At 44.7% G+C, this 19935-nt stretch overlaps 1 protein-coding gene across 1 annotated transcript in view; it reads right to left on the bottom strand.

The window, feature by feature from the left end:
• Positions 1 to 4713: 4713 nt before the first annotated feature.
• Positions 4714 to 19935, bottom strand: part of MTAP (methylthioadenosine phosphorylase) — a 39864-nt gene continuing 24642 nt past the window's right edge. The window contains exons 6-8 of the mRNA XM_066614418.1: positions 16110 to 16349; positions 6740 to 6862; positions 4714 to 4933 (exon numbers count right to left, since the gene is read on the bottom strand). Of these exons, the coding sequence (XP_066470515.1) occupies positions 4895 to 4933; positions 6740 to 6862; positions 16110 to 16349 (402 nt within the window). The 3' untranslated portion in view covers positions 4714 to 4894. The remainder of the gene's footprint in view (positions 4934 to 6739; positions 6863 to 16109; positions 16350 to 19935) is intronic.

Raw genomic sequence — 19935 nt, 5'->3', positions numbered from 1 at the left:
ATCACTTCCAGGGCAACATTTTGAACTTGGCACCTGGCTACATGATCATTAGCTACACCACTGGTACATTGTTAGAGTCACTGCATCACTTGACTGAGTGTTTCAGTAAGACAGCTGCCCCTACCTCCCAATCCCACAGCCACAGGGGAGGACAGAATTCAGATTAATTTTGAAGCCAGCCATGCCACAGCATCAGCAGCACACCAGTCTCAGCCAGGATACACAGATCAAGGTGCACAGTATAGGCCTACATGGTTCTGTTTACTTACCTTAGAGGCAGGTTGCTGGGGCAATGAAGGGCAACTTAAGCAACCAAAAGAAGGTGGGGAAGATGTGGCTGGGTAACATGGATAGAGTAGTCTGGGGAACAGTTGAGATGGATCACTACATGAATGATACCTTTGGTACTTGCGCTATTCACAATGGTGTGTGCATGTCTCTTCCAGCCTGTTCTCCCAGGTACACCTAGGCAATTGTTTTGTCTGGTAAGCTTCTGCTGTTGGGTTGTACACCAATTGCTAGAATCATCCCATGTATGGGAGGTGTGGCATAAGTTAGACCTCTGGAAGACTCCAAAGATTCCAGATTGTGGCTGCATGGTTAGAGTTTTCCTCTGTGAAGCAAAAGCTGTAGAGCAGGGGTGCTCACACTTTTTTGGCTCGAGAGCTACTTTGAAACCCAGCAAGGCCCGGAGATCTACCAGAGTTTTTTTACAATGTTCGCGCCATCATAACATATAACATTTATGTGCACAATGTATGTTGGTGTACCTTGAGCCCCACTGAGTATAACAGGACTTACTCCTGAGTAGACATGCCTAGGATTAGGCTGTGATGCTGCAATCCTAGCCACACTTACCTGGGAGTAAGCCCCATTGAGTACAATGGCGTTTCCTCCCAGAGGCATCTGAAGATCTACTCCGCGATCGCGTTGGCATTCCGCGATCTACTCATTTTGTCTCGCGATCTACTGGTAGATCGTGATCCACCTATTGAGCACCCCTGCTGTAGAGTGAACACTGAAGCTGCCTTATGTGCAGTCAGACCACTGGCGTGTTTCACTCAGTATTATCTATGCTGACTGGTGACATCTCCCTATGGCTTCAGAGTACGGTCTTTCCCAGCCCTACCTGGAAATACCAGAGATTGTAGCTGTGAGCCTCTACGGGCCAGATAGTTGCTCTGCCACTGAACCATAGCCCTTCCCCTTAGGAGCCATCCAGAATTGACATTTTGTTCTGGCTGCCCAGCTGCCTGGGGGAAAATGCCTATTTCTATCTGCCTATAGTCTGACTCAACCTAGCCTGTTTCCTATTACATTGCTCTTCCTCTTGAAGCTATCAGGCAGTTCATGGTGACGTCTCTCAAGAGCTTGCTGTTGTAGCTTCCATTCTACTGTGTCTAAATGACTCATTTGTATTCCCTTTCCTTAGGTTGTACACTTCATGCATATATGTTGTGTGCAGTCCAATTCTACAGGCCTACAAAATTGAGGGTCAGAAAAGTTTTTCCCCAAACTTTATGGCATATATGTTGTGTGCGTTCCAATTCTACAGGCCTACAAAATTGAGGGTCAGAAAAGTTTTTCCCCAAACTTTATGGTAGTTTGATATGAATTTGGGGTGCTGATTCCAAAAATGGCATCCGTTTTGCCCTATCACATCTAGTTTTGGAGATATAGTATAGTGTCATTAGTGAATGGTTCAAGCAGCTTACTCGTGAGAAAGCCATAGTGTAGGGTTCCTCATGACGAAGCTGCTTGAACCACTCACTAGAGGCTATGCTGTGTCTCCAAAACTAGACGTGATAGGGCCAAACGGATGCCATTTTTGAAACAGCACCCCAAATGTACCCAAGAATTGGAGTAACATTTAAGGAAGCAAAATATGTGTTGCCCTGTGTTATCTGTGGGGGAATCCTCTAACTCAGGGGTCTTCAAACCCCGGCCCAGGGGCCAGATGCAACCCACAGCAAGCCTCTTTCCAGCGCACAGCCAACCTCTTCTCCCTTGAAAGCCTCTGGCCCACTCAACTGAACATGACCAGAACTGTGCTCTGATTGTGCCTGGAGGGTGTTCTGAGGGCCAAAGAGGTTGAATGAATGAACCCATTCATTCATTCATTCATTCACTTATCTACTTCCATCTCTAATTTATTTATTTAAATTGTTTTTCTGGCTCTCCACACCACGCCAGATATTTGATGCGGTCCTCTGGCCAAAAAGTAAGACTCCTTATGGTCTAACTTATGAAAGGTCACTTAGGAAACAGATACTTGAGGCACCTGGTGGGCCACTGTAAGATAGAGGAAGCTGGATTAGATAGGCCCTTGGCTTGATCCGGCAGGGCTATTCTGTAAATGTAAACAAATACAAAAAAACACAGACCAGAGCCACATAAAGTGGTCACAGCTCCTTAATACATGTAAACTGAGGAATATTTACAAGGTCTAAGGTACTGGGGAAAAATCCACCCCCCACCCCTGCTGTCAGTGTATTCCATCCAACTGTACTGCTGATATTTTCTTTGACTTTTCAGTAACATACATGTCATCAGAAATGGAAAGCAAGCATTTTCTGCTTTATTATTATTATTATTAACAACAGTATTTAATAATTTATTTATTGGAAACCAACCAACCAGAGGTGAAACTAAAGAGTTCAGTCTAAATTTCATTAACATCCTGAGTAGCTTGTCTGCTTAGCCAGAATGAGTTAAAATTATGCAGGCTCCATCACACCCTGTACTTCAAAACAAGCACGACATACCAAAGGAGGTTATGTTTGGCTTTATTTAAGCAGCAGCGTTTTTTGAAGGCAAGTATGGGCATTAAACATACAATCGTGTAGAAATATATAGCATGAATACATGTGTGCACATATTGGACACATTCATCAGAACCATTTGTCAGAATCAAACCACACCGGTCTCCACATTCCTGGCATTTCCCAATCTAGGAAGGGAGAAGTAAGCTCAAATGATCAGGTACGGAATTTGCACAGGGCAATATTATTCCAGGACACAGTGCTTGTGCAACTACTATACATTTCAGTGCACCTTGCACTTGGTGGTCCACATGTATGGTGAACATATGCGAAGAACACTGCCCAAGTACGGACTCTGGATCCAGTTCTGGGTGCCTTTCCTGCAGAAAGCAGGACACAGAATGGTTCTGGTAGAGGCCAGTATTGCTCTCCTCTCTCCCACCAGGATGCATTGGCAGCTGGCCGCTACAGCTCCCTGTGCATGCTTAGTCATGGCCCAAATATTCACATCAAGCTCACAGTGACACATTCAGCAAGCACCTCCTCTCCAGGCCCCTGCACAAGGCTCTGCTGTTTTTGTTGAGACAGTAACCCAAGTGCTGCCTAGGTGACTTAGGTAGAATGTGGTTGCTGAATCAGCAAGGCAGACCAAAGGGCCTCTTCTCAAAGTGAGCACTTGGGGCCCAGCTGGAGCCTGTGTGGAGGGTGGCCAGGCACCAAGGCAGACAATGGTATTAAGAGGTTGTAATGTAGCTGCTCCACACCTTGTTATCTGTACCCTGGGAAAGCAAGGTGTGTCCTTGACGTTCTCCAAATACTGATTTTTAAAAAAGAAATAGTCTGTCTACCTAGAAGGCAACCACTTTTGTACAAAGTGCATTGCATATGTAAATAAAAAGTTACAAAAATACATAAATTTTATGAAAGAAACTGTCAACATCTGTATGCAAAGAAGAGAGACAGGTTGCTGGAGACTGGGACCAAATCCTGCACTGGGCTCCCCTGGCCATGGTCAGCCCTCCAATTGGACCTGGAGGGTCCAGTGGCCAAGTGGAAGGCAGCAGAACACACCCCAAGAGGCAAACCTTCACCCCACCCATTTGCTACTGTCTCATTTGTTGGTGCTGCCACTGACCCATGTGCTGGCATGGCACCTCCACCCCTGAGCCCCTGCCACTGGAAGAGAACAGCAAGGGAGGCAGCAGCCAGTGAAAACAAGGGAAGAAGTGCAGTAGCTGTCGCTCTAGCTACAGCACCTTCTACTGCTCTTCTTCCCATTTTCTTTAGCCTGCTATTCTTTTTCAGATGGTAGGAGTGGGGTGGCAGAGGAGGAAGAGATGCAGCGACTACTGCTGAAGACAGTAAAAAATGGGGGGAAGGCACGGAGGGTGGCAGCTAGTGTGGTGTGTGCTGCACAGCCAGGAAAAGGTAAAAACATCAGGGGAGGGGGCAGACTGAAGGGACTTGTGCCAGATGGGCGGAGAAGGGGGAGAAACATTTGTACAGATGAATGTTTTGGCTTGGTCATGTCCTCAACATCCCTGAATAGCACAATGGACCTTACTACTGCTTCTGATATTGAGGGCTTCAAGTCTAGCTGACCTAGGTGAGCTCTCTGATGAGCATGAGCCACTGACCAATGGCCAACCTGGTCAACTCTCAACACGCCTCCTGGCAAATATCATTTTTCCTTTTAATTAAAAAAATGCCACTGAAAGAAGAGTGATCAATGCAACTGATCTATGTGGGTTTTAGTTTCCACAGTTCTTCTCCACGTGAAGTAGTTACACCCATCTTGTGTTTGCCTCGACATCTTTACAATACAATAATACTTGAATCAGAATTGTAGCCCTTAATGTTTTATTTGCCCTCTTAATGTTTGTAAAGCATGATGATTCTATACTTGTTTGGTTCCTATTTGTGTTCTGTTCTTTCTTACAAAAATCAAAAATCAACTTGCTCTCACTGAGCAAGTTCCTCAACCACTACAAGATGGTGTGCCAAAACAAGAAGTATATTAGCAGACAAGAATGAAATGTTGCATATATTTCAATCGTGCTGTTTCAGGGTATTGTCAAATTCTCAAATCTTCTTGTCTGGGTCCGGCTACAGAGTATCTTGTTGCCAAGCTTTCAATGCTTTGGTAGCATAACAGATAACTGCACAGCATTCTGAAACACATAGAGAACAAACCGTACAGACATGAAATCACGCAAGGCTTGTAATTCTTAAACTTGATAATTTGTAAATTATACATTTGTTTCCAGGCCCAATTCAGGGTGCTGGTATTGACCTTTAAAGCCCTTCACAGTTTGGGTCCAGGATATCTGAGGGACCGCCTTCTCCAATACATCTTAGGTCATCTTAGGCCCACCCTCTTAGGTCATCTGCTCTCCTACAAGTGCCACCTTTATCCCAAGTTGAAGGGATGGTGATGCAAGGGCGAGTCTTCTCTATAGTAGCACTTCAATTATGGAATTCCATTTTGGGGGAATTAAGAACTACCCCCTCCCTCATGGCCTTTCAGCAAGGGCTCAAAGGCCCTTGTTTGTTTCTTCTGGCATTTGAATGATGCTTTGTTGTCTGACCTTTGTGTCTCTGTAATAATGCTGTGGTCTAAATAGTTACCCCTCCAATGGTTTTACTGTTCTTATGATTTTATTCATTGTTCTACATATTGTACAATTTAATGTATTTGTAAGCCGCTTTGGGCATTTACTTTGGCATGGTTAGATGGGATAGAAATCTTTTAAACAAACAAATGTTTAGAAACCATGCCACTCCTAGGTTCTCTCTTTTTTGTGTGCTTGATGCTAGCCTATGCTTTGCATATGACAAAAATACCAAAAATGACGTTACCTAGAAAGAGACATGTGGGCGTTAATGGGCGGAGGCTGTGCAGATTACATCTTGTCAGTTCTGAAACAGCTTCACTGCCTTCCTAAGTGCAATTTATGGTACTTGTGTTACCCTAGTCCCAAACCATGTATGACTTTATAAATTCTCTCCTCTCTAGTATATCTGTCCATGACTTGAGATTATCTGGTGATGCCCTCATCAAAGTTTCTGTGTCTGCTAAAGATAAATGGGAGACAGTCAGGTTACCACTGGTCTGTGGAATAAAAGGTCCTTGGAAAATTGCACTTGTCTCCTAGGATGAGCACCAAAGCATGGGGAGGATTAGCTTGGTCCCCACCATAGGCTGAATAAGCAGTTGTGGGGAGCTTGCCTTCCCCTTCTTGCCTAAAAAAAGAACTTGGAACTGCCAGTTGCCTGAGAACTAGAGAAGCAAGTGTAGGCATCAGTCACAAGATGAAGGGACTCTAGGGTGTGTTCTACTGTTACTGTAAGGCACCTTGTAAGGGTATAAATCTATGTTCAGGTGTCCCCCTATATCTGCAGGGGTTCCATTCTAGGTCCCCCCACGGATACTGAAACTGCAGACATGGGAGAACCCTACATAAATAGCATCCCCCTGTCCACCACCTTTGTTTCTTTAGAAGCGATTGAAGCATGGGTGTTCCTCTTGCTTAACTTAGGAATGTAACGTGCAGGCAACCAGCCTGTATGCTATAGGGAGGAGACTTACAGAACATTAACAGAAAGCAGGAACTGACCTGCTTTGTGTTAATGTTTGGTTCATCTTCCTCTAGCGTGCAGGATGGTTGCCTGTATGTCGCAACCTTCAGTTAAATAAGAATGTTCCTTTGTTAGCAAGAAACACCCATGCTTCAATTGCTTCTACCAGAAAACAAAAAAACTGTAATGGGCATGGATCTGCGGAGAAGTGAAACCACACATACTGCAAATACAGGGGGATGCCTGTAAAAGCAGACAGGCTTTTTCTATGGTGACGCTCCACTTCTGTGCTGCCCTTCCTTCATCTTTTCATATTTTAAGGTACCTCAAAAATACCTTTTGAAGAAGGAGGATACCATAGATCAAATAAAAAAAACCAAAAAATCAAAATATATTACTTTCAAGCTGAGCTGAGTTTCTGTCCAATCCATGGAACCAATCTGAGGTATGGCGGTGAGCAGTAAGCTAGTTGCTTTATTAACATTTTCCTTCAATGTCTTTAACACCTTATCCACTGAAACCTGCAAAGACAATAAGCAAGTCAATAAACTTATATTTTATTACAACAGTTCTGATTTTGTAACCAATGCTTTTCCTGGACAAAGTGTAATTTAAAGTGATGGGGCTCTTTGGATGTACATTTAATACAAGTCCTTATAATTCCAATATGTAACTTCTAAAATTTAACATAAAATATGTATATTTTAAAATTTAATACAAGCAGGCCCCTGTATCTGTTCCAGGACCACAAGGATAAGGAAACCATGGATATAGGAGAACGCTATTTACATAGTGCTCCCCTCCGCACCCATTACACTTTTACTGTAGTAGAACTTGCATTGCAGGTGCTTTTTGCTTAACATTCTGTAGTAGAACTTGCATTGCAAGTAGCAGAACTTGCATTCCAAGTAGTAGTAGTAGTAGTAGTACTGTAGTAGAACTTGCATTGCAGGTGCTTTTTGCTTAACATTTTACTGTAGTAGAACTTGCATTGCAGGTGCTTTTTGCTTAACATTCTTCTTTAACTGAAAAACTGAGAGAGACTAACAGGACTAACTGCTTCCTATTAGTCGCCCTCTAGAATGCAGGCTGATTGCCTGCACATTTGGTTCTTCAGTTAAGCAAGAAGCACCCACGCCGCAAGCGCTGCTACAGTAAAACAAAGGTAATCCCCCTGGATCAGTATAGCCGAAGATAAGTGAAACTGCAGATACCTGATCCGTGGATACAGGGTCTGCCTGTATTCATCAAACATATCTTATCAGCTTCTGATTGATTTCAATGGGGCTTATGGACAAAGGGCAATCCAATGCATGTCTACTCAGAAATAAGTCCCAGTGTGTCCAATGGGGCTTCCTCCCTGGAAAGTGTGTATAGGATTGCAGCCTTAGTGATGGCTAAGCAAACTTAGGATATTACTCAATGGCACTTGGAAGAATAGTTTTCGTTTTAAACTGCGAACACTTCAACTGTTAACATCTGTTACTGACACACTGTAATGTCTGTCTTTGGTTCACATCTATTGTGCAAACCAACTTCATTTTATGAGACAAATAACTTAAAATTTAGAATAGTCTCAAAAATGCAAATAGGCAAAATGCTTGTGCCTAGACAGAATTCAAGAATGACCCTCTTTCCATATGGAGTGTTTTCTCCAAGTAGATGATGACATTAAACCTGCATCAAAGCAAACCATTTGAAGGTCAACTATTTCACGTTATCTCCATTTCCACAGCTACAGCCATTTAGGGTGGTGGCGGCGGCTAAGTTTAACTGCAACATTAGACAAGTGTGCTGCATGCAGTTATTCTTACATCTACTTCCTGCAGAAAAAAAGAGGAATCTGACCACCCATTCTGGGCAAAGTTCCAAAATGCTCAACAGTATCAAATGACAGGAAGTGCATCACAGCGGCCTTAAAAAGAAAAAAAAGAGCCCTAGATTCACACTAGTTTCAATTATAATAAAACTCCTTCATGACGAAATACAGAACTATCAGGCTAAAGTCATCTCAGTTAGAAGAGGATTCATCTGGAATTGCCTGACCTCACAGGAATGAATGAATGACATTTGTAATGACAAGTGTCATTACAGAACACTTGTAATGACGGATCTTTGGTTTTTAAACGCTAGAATTTTGAAAAAAGAAATTCCTTACTTTATATGTATATATAAACATCACCTAAAACACACAAGTCTTACTTTAGTAGTTGAGTTTTGGGGATGTGAATAATTTTCAATTTCCCAAGTGATGTTCTGCACGGTTATAGGTTCCCATTTTTGGAGCATTCACTACAGCTAAGTTGAACTGTATGCACTCCCCCTGGAACCTTCAGTCAAGCCTATATATGGTACAGAAACCACCACACAAAATTACCATTTGGGCCAAACGCTGGAAAGCCTAAAAATACAATTAAGCAATCCTAACCAACTTTCCAGCACCAAAGTAAGAGCAATGCAGCTCCGAGGTAAGGGAGCAAATATTCCCTTTCCTTGAGGGGGTCTCCATGACTGCCACTCAACTGCAGGATGCAGCACCTGCACCATTGGCACAGCTATGTCAGTGCTAGAAAGTTGGTTAGGATTTGGGCGTAAGGCTTGTACAGTCAATGTAAGACACTTAGCATAAAAAAACTCTCTGACTTACTGATATCCTGTATTGTCCACAACAGCAAAATATATGTCAAATACAACAATTAATTCAGAAAATGTTCAGCAACATTTACAGATATTTAAAAACTCCTGTACGAAAGAAGGTGTAAGAAAGAAAGAGATATGGGAGGCCAAGCGAGACTATTAGGAACACACGGCCAGCAACATTAAGGGGAATAATAAAAGCTTCTTCAAATATGTTAGAAGCAGGAAATCCACCAGAGAAGCGGTCCTCTGGATGGTGAGGGAGGGAAAGGGGAGATAAAAGGATACTTAGAGATGGCAGAGAAATTAAATGAGTTCTTTGCATCTGTCTTCATGGCAGAAGACCTTGGGCAGATACTGCTGCCCGAAAGGCCCCTCCTGACCAAATTAAGTCAGATAGAGGTTGAAAGTTTCAGACCTCATTGATAAATTAAAGATCAATAAGTCACCGGGCCCTGATGGAATCCACCCAAGAGTTATTAAGGAATTGAAGAATGAAGTTGCTGATCTCTTGACTAAAATATGCAACTTGTTCCTTAAAACTGCCACAGTGCCAGAGGATTGGAGGATAGCAAATGTCACATCGATCTTTAAAAAGGGAAAGAGGGGAGACCTGGGAAACGATAGGCCGGTCAGCCTAATACCGGGTAAGATGGTGGAATGCCTCATCAAAGATAGAATCTCAAAACACATATATGAACAAGCCTTGCTGAGGGAGAATCAGCATGGCTTCTGTAAGGGTAAGTCTTGCTTCACAAACCTTTTAGAATTCTTTGAAAAGGTCAACAGGCATGTGGATGCGGGAGAATCCGTGGACATTATATATCTGGACTTTCAGAAGGCGTTCAACGTGGTCCCTCACCAAAGGCTACTGAAAAAACTCTACAGTCAGGGAATTAGAGGGTAGGCCCTCTCATGGATTGGGAACTAGTTGAAGATCAGGAAATAGTGAGTGGGTGTCAATGGGCAATTTTCATAATGGAGAAAGGTGAAAACTGGTGTGCCTCAAGGATCTGTCCTGGGACTGGTGCTTTTCAACCTCTTCATAAATGACCTGGAGACAGGGGTGAGCAGTGAGGTGGCTAAGTTTGCAGACGACACCAAACTTTTCCGCGTGGTGAAGACCAGAAGTGATTGTGAAGAGCTCCAGAAGGAGCTCTCCAAACTGGCAGAATGGGCAGCAAAATGGCAGATGCGTTTCAATGTAAGTAAGTGTAAAGTCATGCACAGTGGGGCAAAAAATCAAAACTTCATGTATAGGCTAATGGGTTCTGAGCTGTCTGTGACAGATCAGGAGAGAGATCTTGGGGTGGTGGTGGACAGGTCGATGAAAGCGTCGACCCAATGTGTGGCGGCAGTAAAGAAGGCCAATTCTATTCTTGGGATCATTAGAAAAGGTATTGAGAACAAAACAGCTAATGTTATAATGCTGTTGTACAAATCGATGGTAAAGCCACACCTGAAGTACTGTGTCCAGTTCTGGTCGCCACATCTCAAAAAAGAAATAGTGGAAATGGAAAAGGTGCAAAAGAGAGCGACTAAGATGATTACTGGGCTAGGGCACCTTCCTTATGAGGAAAGGCTACGGCATTTCTTGACGTTTTCTTGACGGGATTTTCTTGACGTTTTCTTGACGTTTTCTTGACGTTTTCTTGACGGGATTTCTTGACGTGCTAAATGACTGTGGCTTAGATCAGCTAGTCACGGAGCCCACCAGAGGACAGGTGACTCTGGATTTAATTTTGTGCGGTACGCAGGACCTGGTTAGAGATGTAAACGTTACTGAGCCATTGGGGAACAGTGATCATGCTGCGATCTGTTTTGACGTGCACGTTGGGGGAAGAATACCAGGCAAATCTCTAACAAAAACCCTTGACTTCCGACGGGCGGACTTCCCTCAAATGAGGGGGCTGGTTAGAAGGAGGTTGAAAGGGAGGGTAAAAAGAGTCCAGTCTCTCCAGAGTGCATGGAGGCTGCTTAAAACAACAGTAATAGAGGCCCAGCAGAGGTGTATACCGCAAAGAAAGAAGGGTTCCACTAAATCCAGGAGAGTGCCCGCATGGCTAACCAGCCAAGTTAGAGAGGCTGTGAAGGGCAAGGAAGCTTCCTTCCGTAAATGGAAGTCTTGCCCTAATGAAGAGAATAAAAAGGAACATAAACTGTGGCAAAAGAAATGTAAGAAGGTGATAGGGGAGGCCAAGCGAGACTATGAGGAACGCATGGCCAGCAACATTAAGGGGAATAATAAAAGCTTCTTCAAATATGTTAGAAGCAGGAAACCCGCCAGAGAAGCGGTTGGCCCTCTGGATGGTGAGGGAGGGAAAGGGGAGATAAAAGGAGACTTAGAGATGGCAGAGAAATTAAATGAGTTCTTTGCATCTGTCTTCACGGCAGAAGACCTCGGGCAGATACCGCTGCCCGAACGGCCCCTCCTAACCGAGGAGTTAAGTCAGATAGAGGTTAAAAGAGAAGATGTTTCAGACCTCATTGATAAATTAAAGATCAATAAGTCACTGGGCCCTGATGGCATACACCCAAGGGTTATTAAGGAATTGAAGAATGAAGTTGCAGATCTCTTGACTAAGGTATGCAACTTGTCCCTCAAAACGGCCACAGTGCCAGAAGATTGGAGGATAGCAAATGTCACGCCTATTTTTAAAAAGGGAAAGAGGGGGGACCCGGGAAACTATAGGCCGGTCAGCCTAACATCCATACCGGGTAAGATGGTGGAATGCCTCATCAAAGATAGGATCTCAAAACACATAGACGAACAGGCCTTGCTGAGGGAGAGTCAGCATGGCTTCTGTAAGGGTAAGTCTTGCCTCACAAACCTTATAGAATTCTTTGAAAAGGTCAACAGGCATGTGGATGCGGGAGAACCCGTGGACATTATATATCTGGACTTTCAGAAGGCATTTGACACGGTCCCTCACCAAAGGCTACTGAAAAAACTCCACAGTCAGGGAATTAGAGGACAGGTCCTCTCGTGGATTGAGAACTGGTTGGAGGCCAGGAAGCAGAGAGTGGGTGTCAATGGGCAATTTTCACAATGGAGAGAGGTGAAAAGCGGTGTGCCCCAAGGATCTGTCCTGGGACCGGTGCTTTTCAACCTCTTCATAAATGACCTGGAGACAGGGTTGAGCAGTGAAGTGGCTAAGTTTGCAGACGACACCAAACTTTTCCGAGTGGTGAAGACCAGAAGTGATTGTGAGGAGCTCCAGAAGGATCTCTCCAGACTGGCAGAATGGGCAGCAAAATGGCAGATGCGCTTCAATGTCAGTAAGTGTAAAGTCATGCACATTGGGGCAAAAAATCAAAACTTTAGATATAGGCTGATGGGTTCTGAGCTGTCTGTGACAGATCAGGAGAGAAATCTTGGGGTGGTGGTGGACAGGTCGATGAAATTGTCGACCCAATGTGCAGCGGCAGTGAAGAAGGCCAATTCTATGCTTGGGATCATTAGGAAGGGTATTGAGAACAAAACGGTTAGTATTATAATGCCGTTGTACAAATCGATGGTAAGGCCACACCTGGAGTATTGTGTCCAGTTCTGGTCGCCGCATCTCAAAAAAGACATAGTGGAAATGGAAAAGGTGCAAAAGAGAGCAACTAAGATGATTACGGGGCTGGGGCACCTTCCTTATGAGGAAAGGCTACGGCGTTTGGGCCTCTTCAGCCTAGAAAAGAGACGCTTGAGGGGGGACATGATTGAGACATACAAAATTATGCAGGGGATGGACAGAGTGGATAGGGAGATGCTCTTTACACTCTCACATAATACCAGAACCAGGGGACATCCACTCAAATTGAGTGTTGGGCGGGTTAGGACAGACAAAAGAAAATATTTCTTTACTCAGCGCGTGGTCGGTCTGTGGAACTCCTTGCCACAGGATGTGGTGCTGGCGTCTAGCCTAGACGCCTTTAAAAGGGGATTGGATGAGTTTCTGGAGGAGAAATCCATTATGGGGTACAAGCCATGATGTGTATGCGCAACCTCCTGATTTTAGGAATGGGTTAAGTCAGAATGCCAGATGTAGGGGAGAGCACCAGGATGAGGTCTCTTGTTATCTGGTGTGCTCCCTGGGGCATTTGGTGGGCCGCTGTGAGATACAGGAAGCTGGACTAGATGGGCCTATGGCCTGATCCAGTGGGGCTGTTCTTATGTTCTTATGGCATTTGGGCCTCTTCAGACTAGAAAAGAAACGCCTGAGGGGGGACATGATTGAGACATACAAAATTATGCATGGGAAGGATAAAGTGGATAAAGAGATGCTCTTTACACTCTCACATAACACCAGAACCAGGGGACATCCACTAAAATTGAGTGTTGGGAGAGTTAGGACAGACAAAAGAAAATATTTCTTTACTCAGCGTGTGGTAGGTCTGTGGAACTCCTTGCCGCAGGATGTGGTGACGGCATCTGGCCTGGACACCTTTAAAAGGGGATTGGACAAGTTTCTGGATGAAAAATCCATTACGGGTTACAAGCCATGATGTGTATGTGCAACCTCCTGATTTTAGAAATGGGCTATGTCAGATGCAAGGGAGGGCACCAAGATGCAGGTCTCTTGTTATCTGATATGCTCCCTGGGGCATTTGGTGGGCCGCTGTGAGATGCAGGAAGCTGGACTAGATGGGCCTATGGCCTGATCCAGTGGGGGCTGTTCTTATTTCTCATTAATTTATATGATGACAAAGCAGCAGATTCCAGAAATACCCCTGGGTTTATCAGGTGGTTTGTAGGATGGCTACAGTACGACTGTTTCCTCTCTCTTTTCCTACTGTCATGTTCCTTTGGATGCTGGTTTGTTGCATTATTACTAAATGTCGTGCCTTGTTGCAAAAATCCACAGCTGACCAAGTCAGAACTGAAAATGACGTTTTTTTCCAGAAGTGACATAAATGTTCCTTTAAAAACAGGCAAACAAGGGGGAAACACGAAAAAACTTCCCATACCTCACAAGGCAAGCTGGAGGGTGGCAGGGCAGTCTACTGTGCTCCCAGGAAGCTATTTCCAGATCACACTGAGCCCCCTCCCTTGATCCTGCATCCCCACCAAAGCCCAGCACCTCACAGAACATCCGCCTTGGTTCCTGCTGGACGGACACACGTAAAGCTAGGCTGTGCTTTCCTCAAGCACAGTGGCTCCCTTCCCCCCCTGCTGCTGCCACTCTTCACCCCCTCATGGGGGTCCGCCACCAATGTCACAAGCCGTGCCCAGCTCAAAAGTTTAAAGACCCATCCCCAGCAACTCTGCTGAGAAGCGATTGGCTGAGACCAGTCACTCTCTTTGGCTGCTAGAGTTGCTAAAATAAAAGTCCCTTTAAGAACATTTAGACAAGGAAAAAGTTTCTGCTTCCTCGGTACAGCAGCATTTTGCAGGAGAGGAGGAACCCGATCCAGGTGCCTGTGTAAAGACCGCAGGGGTAGCCCAAAGGGAGTAGGGTAAATGGTGATATCTTTTGAGCAGGGTTGGTGGCTTTTGGGCGAAGCGTGTGTCAAGCACAAGGTACCTGGATCTCCTCCTCTCCACAAATAAAAGGGGGGGGGGTGAAACTCAAAAAGTAATAAGAACAATTGCTTATTTATTGTGAACCCCCCCCCCCCATGCAACAGAGGCTTGTTTTCCTTGTTCCCTTGCCCAGAGAAGACCGATTGTTCCCTTACCCAGAGGAAACCTCTGCAATTGCCGCCCTCCACTGCAGGATGCAGCAGTAGCCATTTTGGCGCCATTGCATTGGCAAGGGGTTTGAGAATAGGATTGGGCTCTTTGTCAGATGTAGCAATCATCTTTTGACTCCAGAAAGAGGAGTTTGGTTAGCTTTTGGTAAAAATGCTTTATTTTTTTTTTCCACGCTTGAACCACAGTGGTCAAGGAACAAATCATAATTTCTATTATACAGCTGCGCTCCACATATGAATATCATTCCTGGGATGTGACTCATTGTGGTTTAATTTCTAGGAACCTCTCCAAAGCATCTGCACAAGCTTCTCCCGTGGACAAAGGCTATATTTGGATTCTGGATCATCACAGCTACCCTGTGCGGCTTAGCTGACAATACATTATAAATTACATTCTAGCTTCTTTTAACTGTGGATCATATTTCCTAGAAGGACTGCTATTTATGTATGATACATTTGGGGTTTCATATTCAGTGGTTTGGATCTCAACCTTTCACACTTGGCTTGGAACTCCTTTTGGGTATGAAAGGAGAAATGTGTTTTCTTTCCATTCACCAAAGGAACCCCAAGCCAAAGAGAGCTACCATGCAAAACCAGTCCCAACCCATTATCTCGATAATCCTTACAACAACCCTGCAAGGTTAAGATAGCATCATCTGCAATGTGGGTCTGGCAATGAGAGCAGTAGCCTAAGGCCACTGCTGGTTCAAGGCAAAAGTGAGATCTGAACTGGGACCTTTCTAGTAAGTCTTAGCCCACAGAACCTTGTCCTCTACAGCATCCTAACAGATCACAGCTAAGGAAAACAGACTTTGGCCTTCTAAAATTATCAACATGTGGTTTAGATGGGATTGCTCAGGCATCACCACTCACTTGCTGTGTGCGAAAATACAGGTTCCACTCCCTGTATCCACAGGAATTCCATTCTGCCCCCTCCCCACGGATACAGGGGAAATCTATATAAATAGCGCCCCTGTACCCATTACTTTTTTTGTTCTTTTTTTTGTTTTTGTCTATCAGTTATGGAAGTGTGGGAGAAAAATTCTTGCTGAACTGAAAATAGGATGCGCAGGTACCCAGTCTGAATGCTTCAGAGAGGAGACTAACAGAATGCTAACAGGAAGCAGAACAGTTCTTGCTTCCTGTTAACATTCAGTTAGTCTCCCTCTAGCATGCAGGCTGGGTGCCTGCATGCTCTGTTCTTCAGTTCAGCAAAAATGTTCCTTGTTAAGCCAGAAACCCCTGTGTTTCCATTGCTTATTTGTGGATCCACAGATAAGTGAAACCATGGATACTGGATCTTCGGATACAGGGGGATGCCTGTATGACAAAAATACACTTGCTTCTCTACCTGTTCAAGGACCCTTGAAGAGTATGCATATGTATAAACAATCTCTAAATGCAGTCTAAAAGTGTCACCCCGTCCCCAAAATGGGAATTTTCACTCACTGTTTCTTCGTGTTCTTTCCAACAGTCATAGTCTGTGGCCATCGCTATACTAGCATAGCAGATTCCAGCTTCCTTGGCAAGAATCACTTCAGGGACAGTAGTCATGTTGATAACATCTGCCCCCCAGCTACGAAACATCAGGCTTTCTGCACGGGAACTAAAACGTGGTCCCTCGATTGTGATCATGGTTCCCTTTGAGTGGCACTTGATCCCCAGCTTCTGTGCAACATCCATGAGAACCTGAAAGGGGAAAAAAAAATGACAGATAGGGCTGGCCCATTCATGAAGCCAGCTGCCATAACTGCTTCAAGCTGTGAGCTAGGGAAAGTGCTAAGCTGCTGGGAAGTACCCCGTGCTCACCTGCCATCTCCCCCAGGCTGCTGCCTGCGTGGGTGCTCCATTCACTTCTCATTTGCAATCTTTGGAAAGCAATCAACAGTGCAACCCTAAGCAACCCTAAGCATATTTACTCAGGAGGTCTTCAATAGGATTTACATCCCAGTGAGTGAGTTTAGGATTGTAGCCCACCTCCTCCTTCAGCACAACCACCTCAGAGTGGCAGAGCTGGCTGAGAACTTGGAGCCCAATCCTGTGGTTGGCGCGCACGGAGCCATGCCGCTGATCACAGTTGCAAACGTGCTGTAAGGCATGATTGAGGGGCTCACCGCTGGGCTCCCTGCCAGTGCTAGCCTACCGCCGGCCAGTACCTGGTTAGCGCAGGGCGGTCACCCAGCTTCCGCGGCTCCGCGGTCTCCTGGACCGCTGAGCTGCAGAACAGGAGGCGAGGGTGTGGACGGGGGCGGGGAGGAGGTGTTCCGGAGAGGGGGGAGACTGATGGGGGCAGAGAGAGGGCGGAGGGAGGCATGCCAGGGGGCGGGCGGGAGGTGTGTCGGGGGAGGGAGGCAGGAGGGTCCACAGAGCTGCACTCTGCAGGATCCAAGGCGCTAGTGCAGGGCTGCACGCCCTACACAAGTGCCTTTACCTTACTGCCGACCTTTTGGTCTACGGTAAAGTGAGTAGCCCCATTGCGGGGCTGCTTACCTTACTCGGGGGAAGGGGACAAATGTGCCGCCGAGCCTGGGCGCCCCAGGCAGTTCAGGATTAGGCTGCCAGTCATTGCTGTGATCCTGATCACTCTGCTTCTAGCACTGCAACCTTCCACTCTTGTCTCCTTTGTAGCTGCCTACTGCTTCTTCTGACCTGGCTGGGTGGGAAAGATCCTAGAAGTGGAAGGTGGTGATGCTGGAGCACATGCAGGCGCAAAAAGGGGGGCACTGATTTGGCTTGGGCTGGGCCTGCAAACAGCAGGAGTGACCAATTTACTAATCATTACAGGAAGTCATTTAAGCCCCATCTATCAAGGAAGCCAAAAAGTTCTTACCCTCACCATGATCTGGATGTGCTAGAGATCTGAAATTTGGTCTACTGTCTCCTCTACATATCCACCTCCTAGGGCCACATACTTCTCACAGCTGTGGAACAGTAATACTATCTTCATAGAAGTTCACAGATTTTGAGGCCAATCAGCTCTTCACAGCAGTAATGACCTTCTCAACATTGTGGAAACTTCTTTCTTGTAAATGTTTCTTCATCATCATCATTCTTTATTTACGGTCACAGACCCAACATAATGTTTCTTCATATTTGGAAGCAGGAAGAAGTCTGAAGGTGCCAGGTCAGGAGAATATATGAGATGGGGCAGTGATTCATAGCCCAAATGCACACAAAAGTGACTGTTTCTGCAGCTTGGCATGCAGGTGCATTATCAGCTAGCAGTAACACACCTTTTGACAGCAAACCACATCTTTTTCCTTTGACAACGTCCTGTAACTTTTGTAACAAGTTCCTGTAGTACATCCCTGTTATTATTGACCCTTTTTGTAAGTTATCTGTCAATATTACACCTTTGTTGTCCCAAAACACAGACAACATGACCTTGCTGGTTGACCGTTGCAGCTTAGCCTTTTTGAGGGGGGGAGGTGGACAGGACGTTTCCATGTTTTGCTCATTTTTGGGGGGTCCAGAGTCATATAGGTATACCCAGCATTCATCCATGGTCACTAGTTGGTCTTAAAAGCCCTCCTCTTTCTTGTGATAGAGGTCCAAAATGTGTGCATTCCATGAGTTGCTGTTTTTGAAAAGGCGTTAGCAACCTGAGAACCCACCACATTGCTCATGTGTAAGATGTCATGTGATATGTTGTAGACTGATCCCCTACTAATGTTCACCTCCTTCGCTAAGAAATTAACAGTCACGAGTCTGTTTTCAAGCATTAGCTACTCAATTGTTGTCACCACACTTGGTTCTGTGGTGGCCAAGGCCAACAGCCCTCTCTTGGGTCATCCTGTAGACTGGTGCAATCATATTTGAATTCCCATTTCCATCACTTGACAGTCTCATATGATGGTCATTCCTTGTCATATATATGTATATGACATATATATGTACAGTTGACATATATTCATGGATTGTTTGCGCAGATGTCCCTTGAAGATGGAGGAACCGTATCATGGCTCAATGCTCAATTTTGTCCAGCATAACACCTTCTCCTATTCTTGCGGTTCTAACTCTGGTTTAACAGGACTTGTAACTATAAAAAATGGCATGTATATTACAAAGATCCCCATCTATAATTGTGTAAAATTACAGATCTCTAGCACACCTATACCATGGTGAGGGTAAGAACTTTTTGGCCTCCCCTTGTATAAATCAACCGATACCTCTCTCATCATACAGGTGCCATCAATTTACACAATACTATTATTATTAACAGTATTTATATACCACTTTTCAACAAAAAAGCTCACAAAGTGGTTTACAGAGAAAATCAAGTAACTAAATGTCTCCCAAAAGGGCTCACAATATAAAAAGATACAGAAGAACCCCAGCAAACAGCCACTAGAAAAGACACTGTGGTGGGGTAAAGAGGAATAGTTACTCTTCCCCTGCTAAATATAAGAGGAGTATCACTTTAAAAAGTGCCTCTTTTCCTGGTTACTGCAGTGGATATCTACAATAAGGGCATATTTTGCATTTTAAGACTGAGGAAAAAAACTCTAGAAATGCATTAAGTAATGCACTCAGAAAGTGAGTCATAATTTAAAGACCAAAAATCAGCCAGGAACCAATGGTTGACCAACAGATTAAAAACATTACTCAAAAACAAGCAATGTCAAACAAATAGTTGGGAAATTTTTTGGAAACACTCTTTCAGCTTTGACCACCTTGGAGAGTCTTCAAACATGCATTCCACTCATTTTTAAACCATCCCCTAGTAAGAGAGGAAACAAAGACTTTTACTGTTGAAGGAATTTACAATGTACAATAAGTCACCTCTCAACATTTGTATTAAATTAAATAAATCTAGGCAAAAAGCCGAGATGGTGTGTCTATGGGTGTGTCTGAACATTAGTGACATGACAAAGTGGGGCAGGAAAGGGCCAGCCTTAGGTGCCAGCAGTAAGAGGGTGGCCATGTTGCCTGCCCATTGCTTCAAAAACTGGGTAAATCTGGCATCAATCTGGTATTTCAATGTAGAGGCAAGGTCTACCCTTTGGTTTAAATGGCTGGTAGCCCAACCCTCCATGCGGGGGGCGAACCTCATTGCAGAGGCCAGGTTTATCCATGGCTTCAAGTAGCCAAGGGTGAAGCAGTGAGAACGGTGTCAAATGCCCAGGTGTCAAATGCATTAGGTTCATCACTGCTGAACCCTAAAGCACAATCCCAAACTACATAAAATTTTTTAATTATGCCTGTAGCTAACAATAAATTGGCAAGCAAAACTACCATCATTACAACTACAAGTGCTCGCTGCATACTTTACATG

Source organism: Tiliqua scincoides, chromosome 2 (assembly GCF_035046505.1).
Source record: "Tiliqua scincoides isolate rTilSci1 chromosome 2, rTilSci1.hap2, whole genome shotgun sequence".
NCBI classification, from domain to species: Eukaryota; Metazoa; Chordata; class Lepidosauria; order Squamata; family Scincidae; genus Tiliqua; species Tiliqua scincoides.
This window is presented reverse-complemented; position numbering and strand designations above follow the sequence as displayed.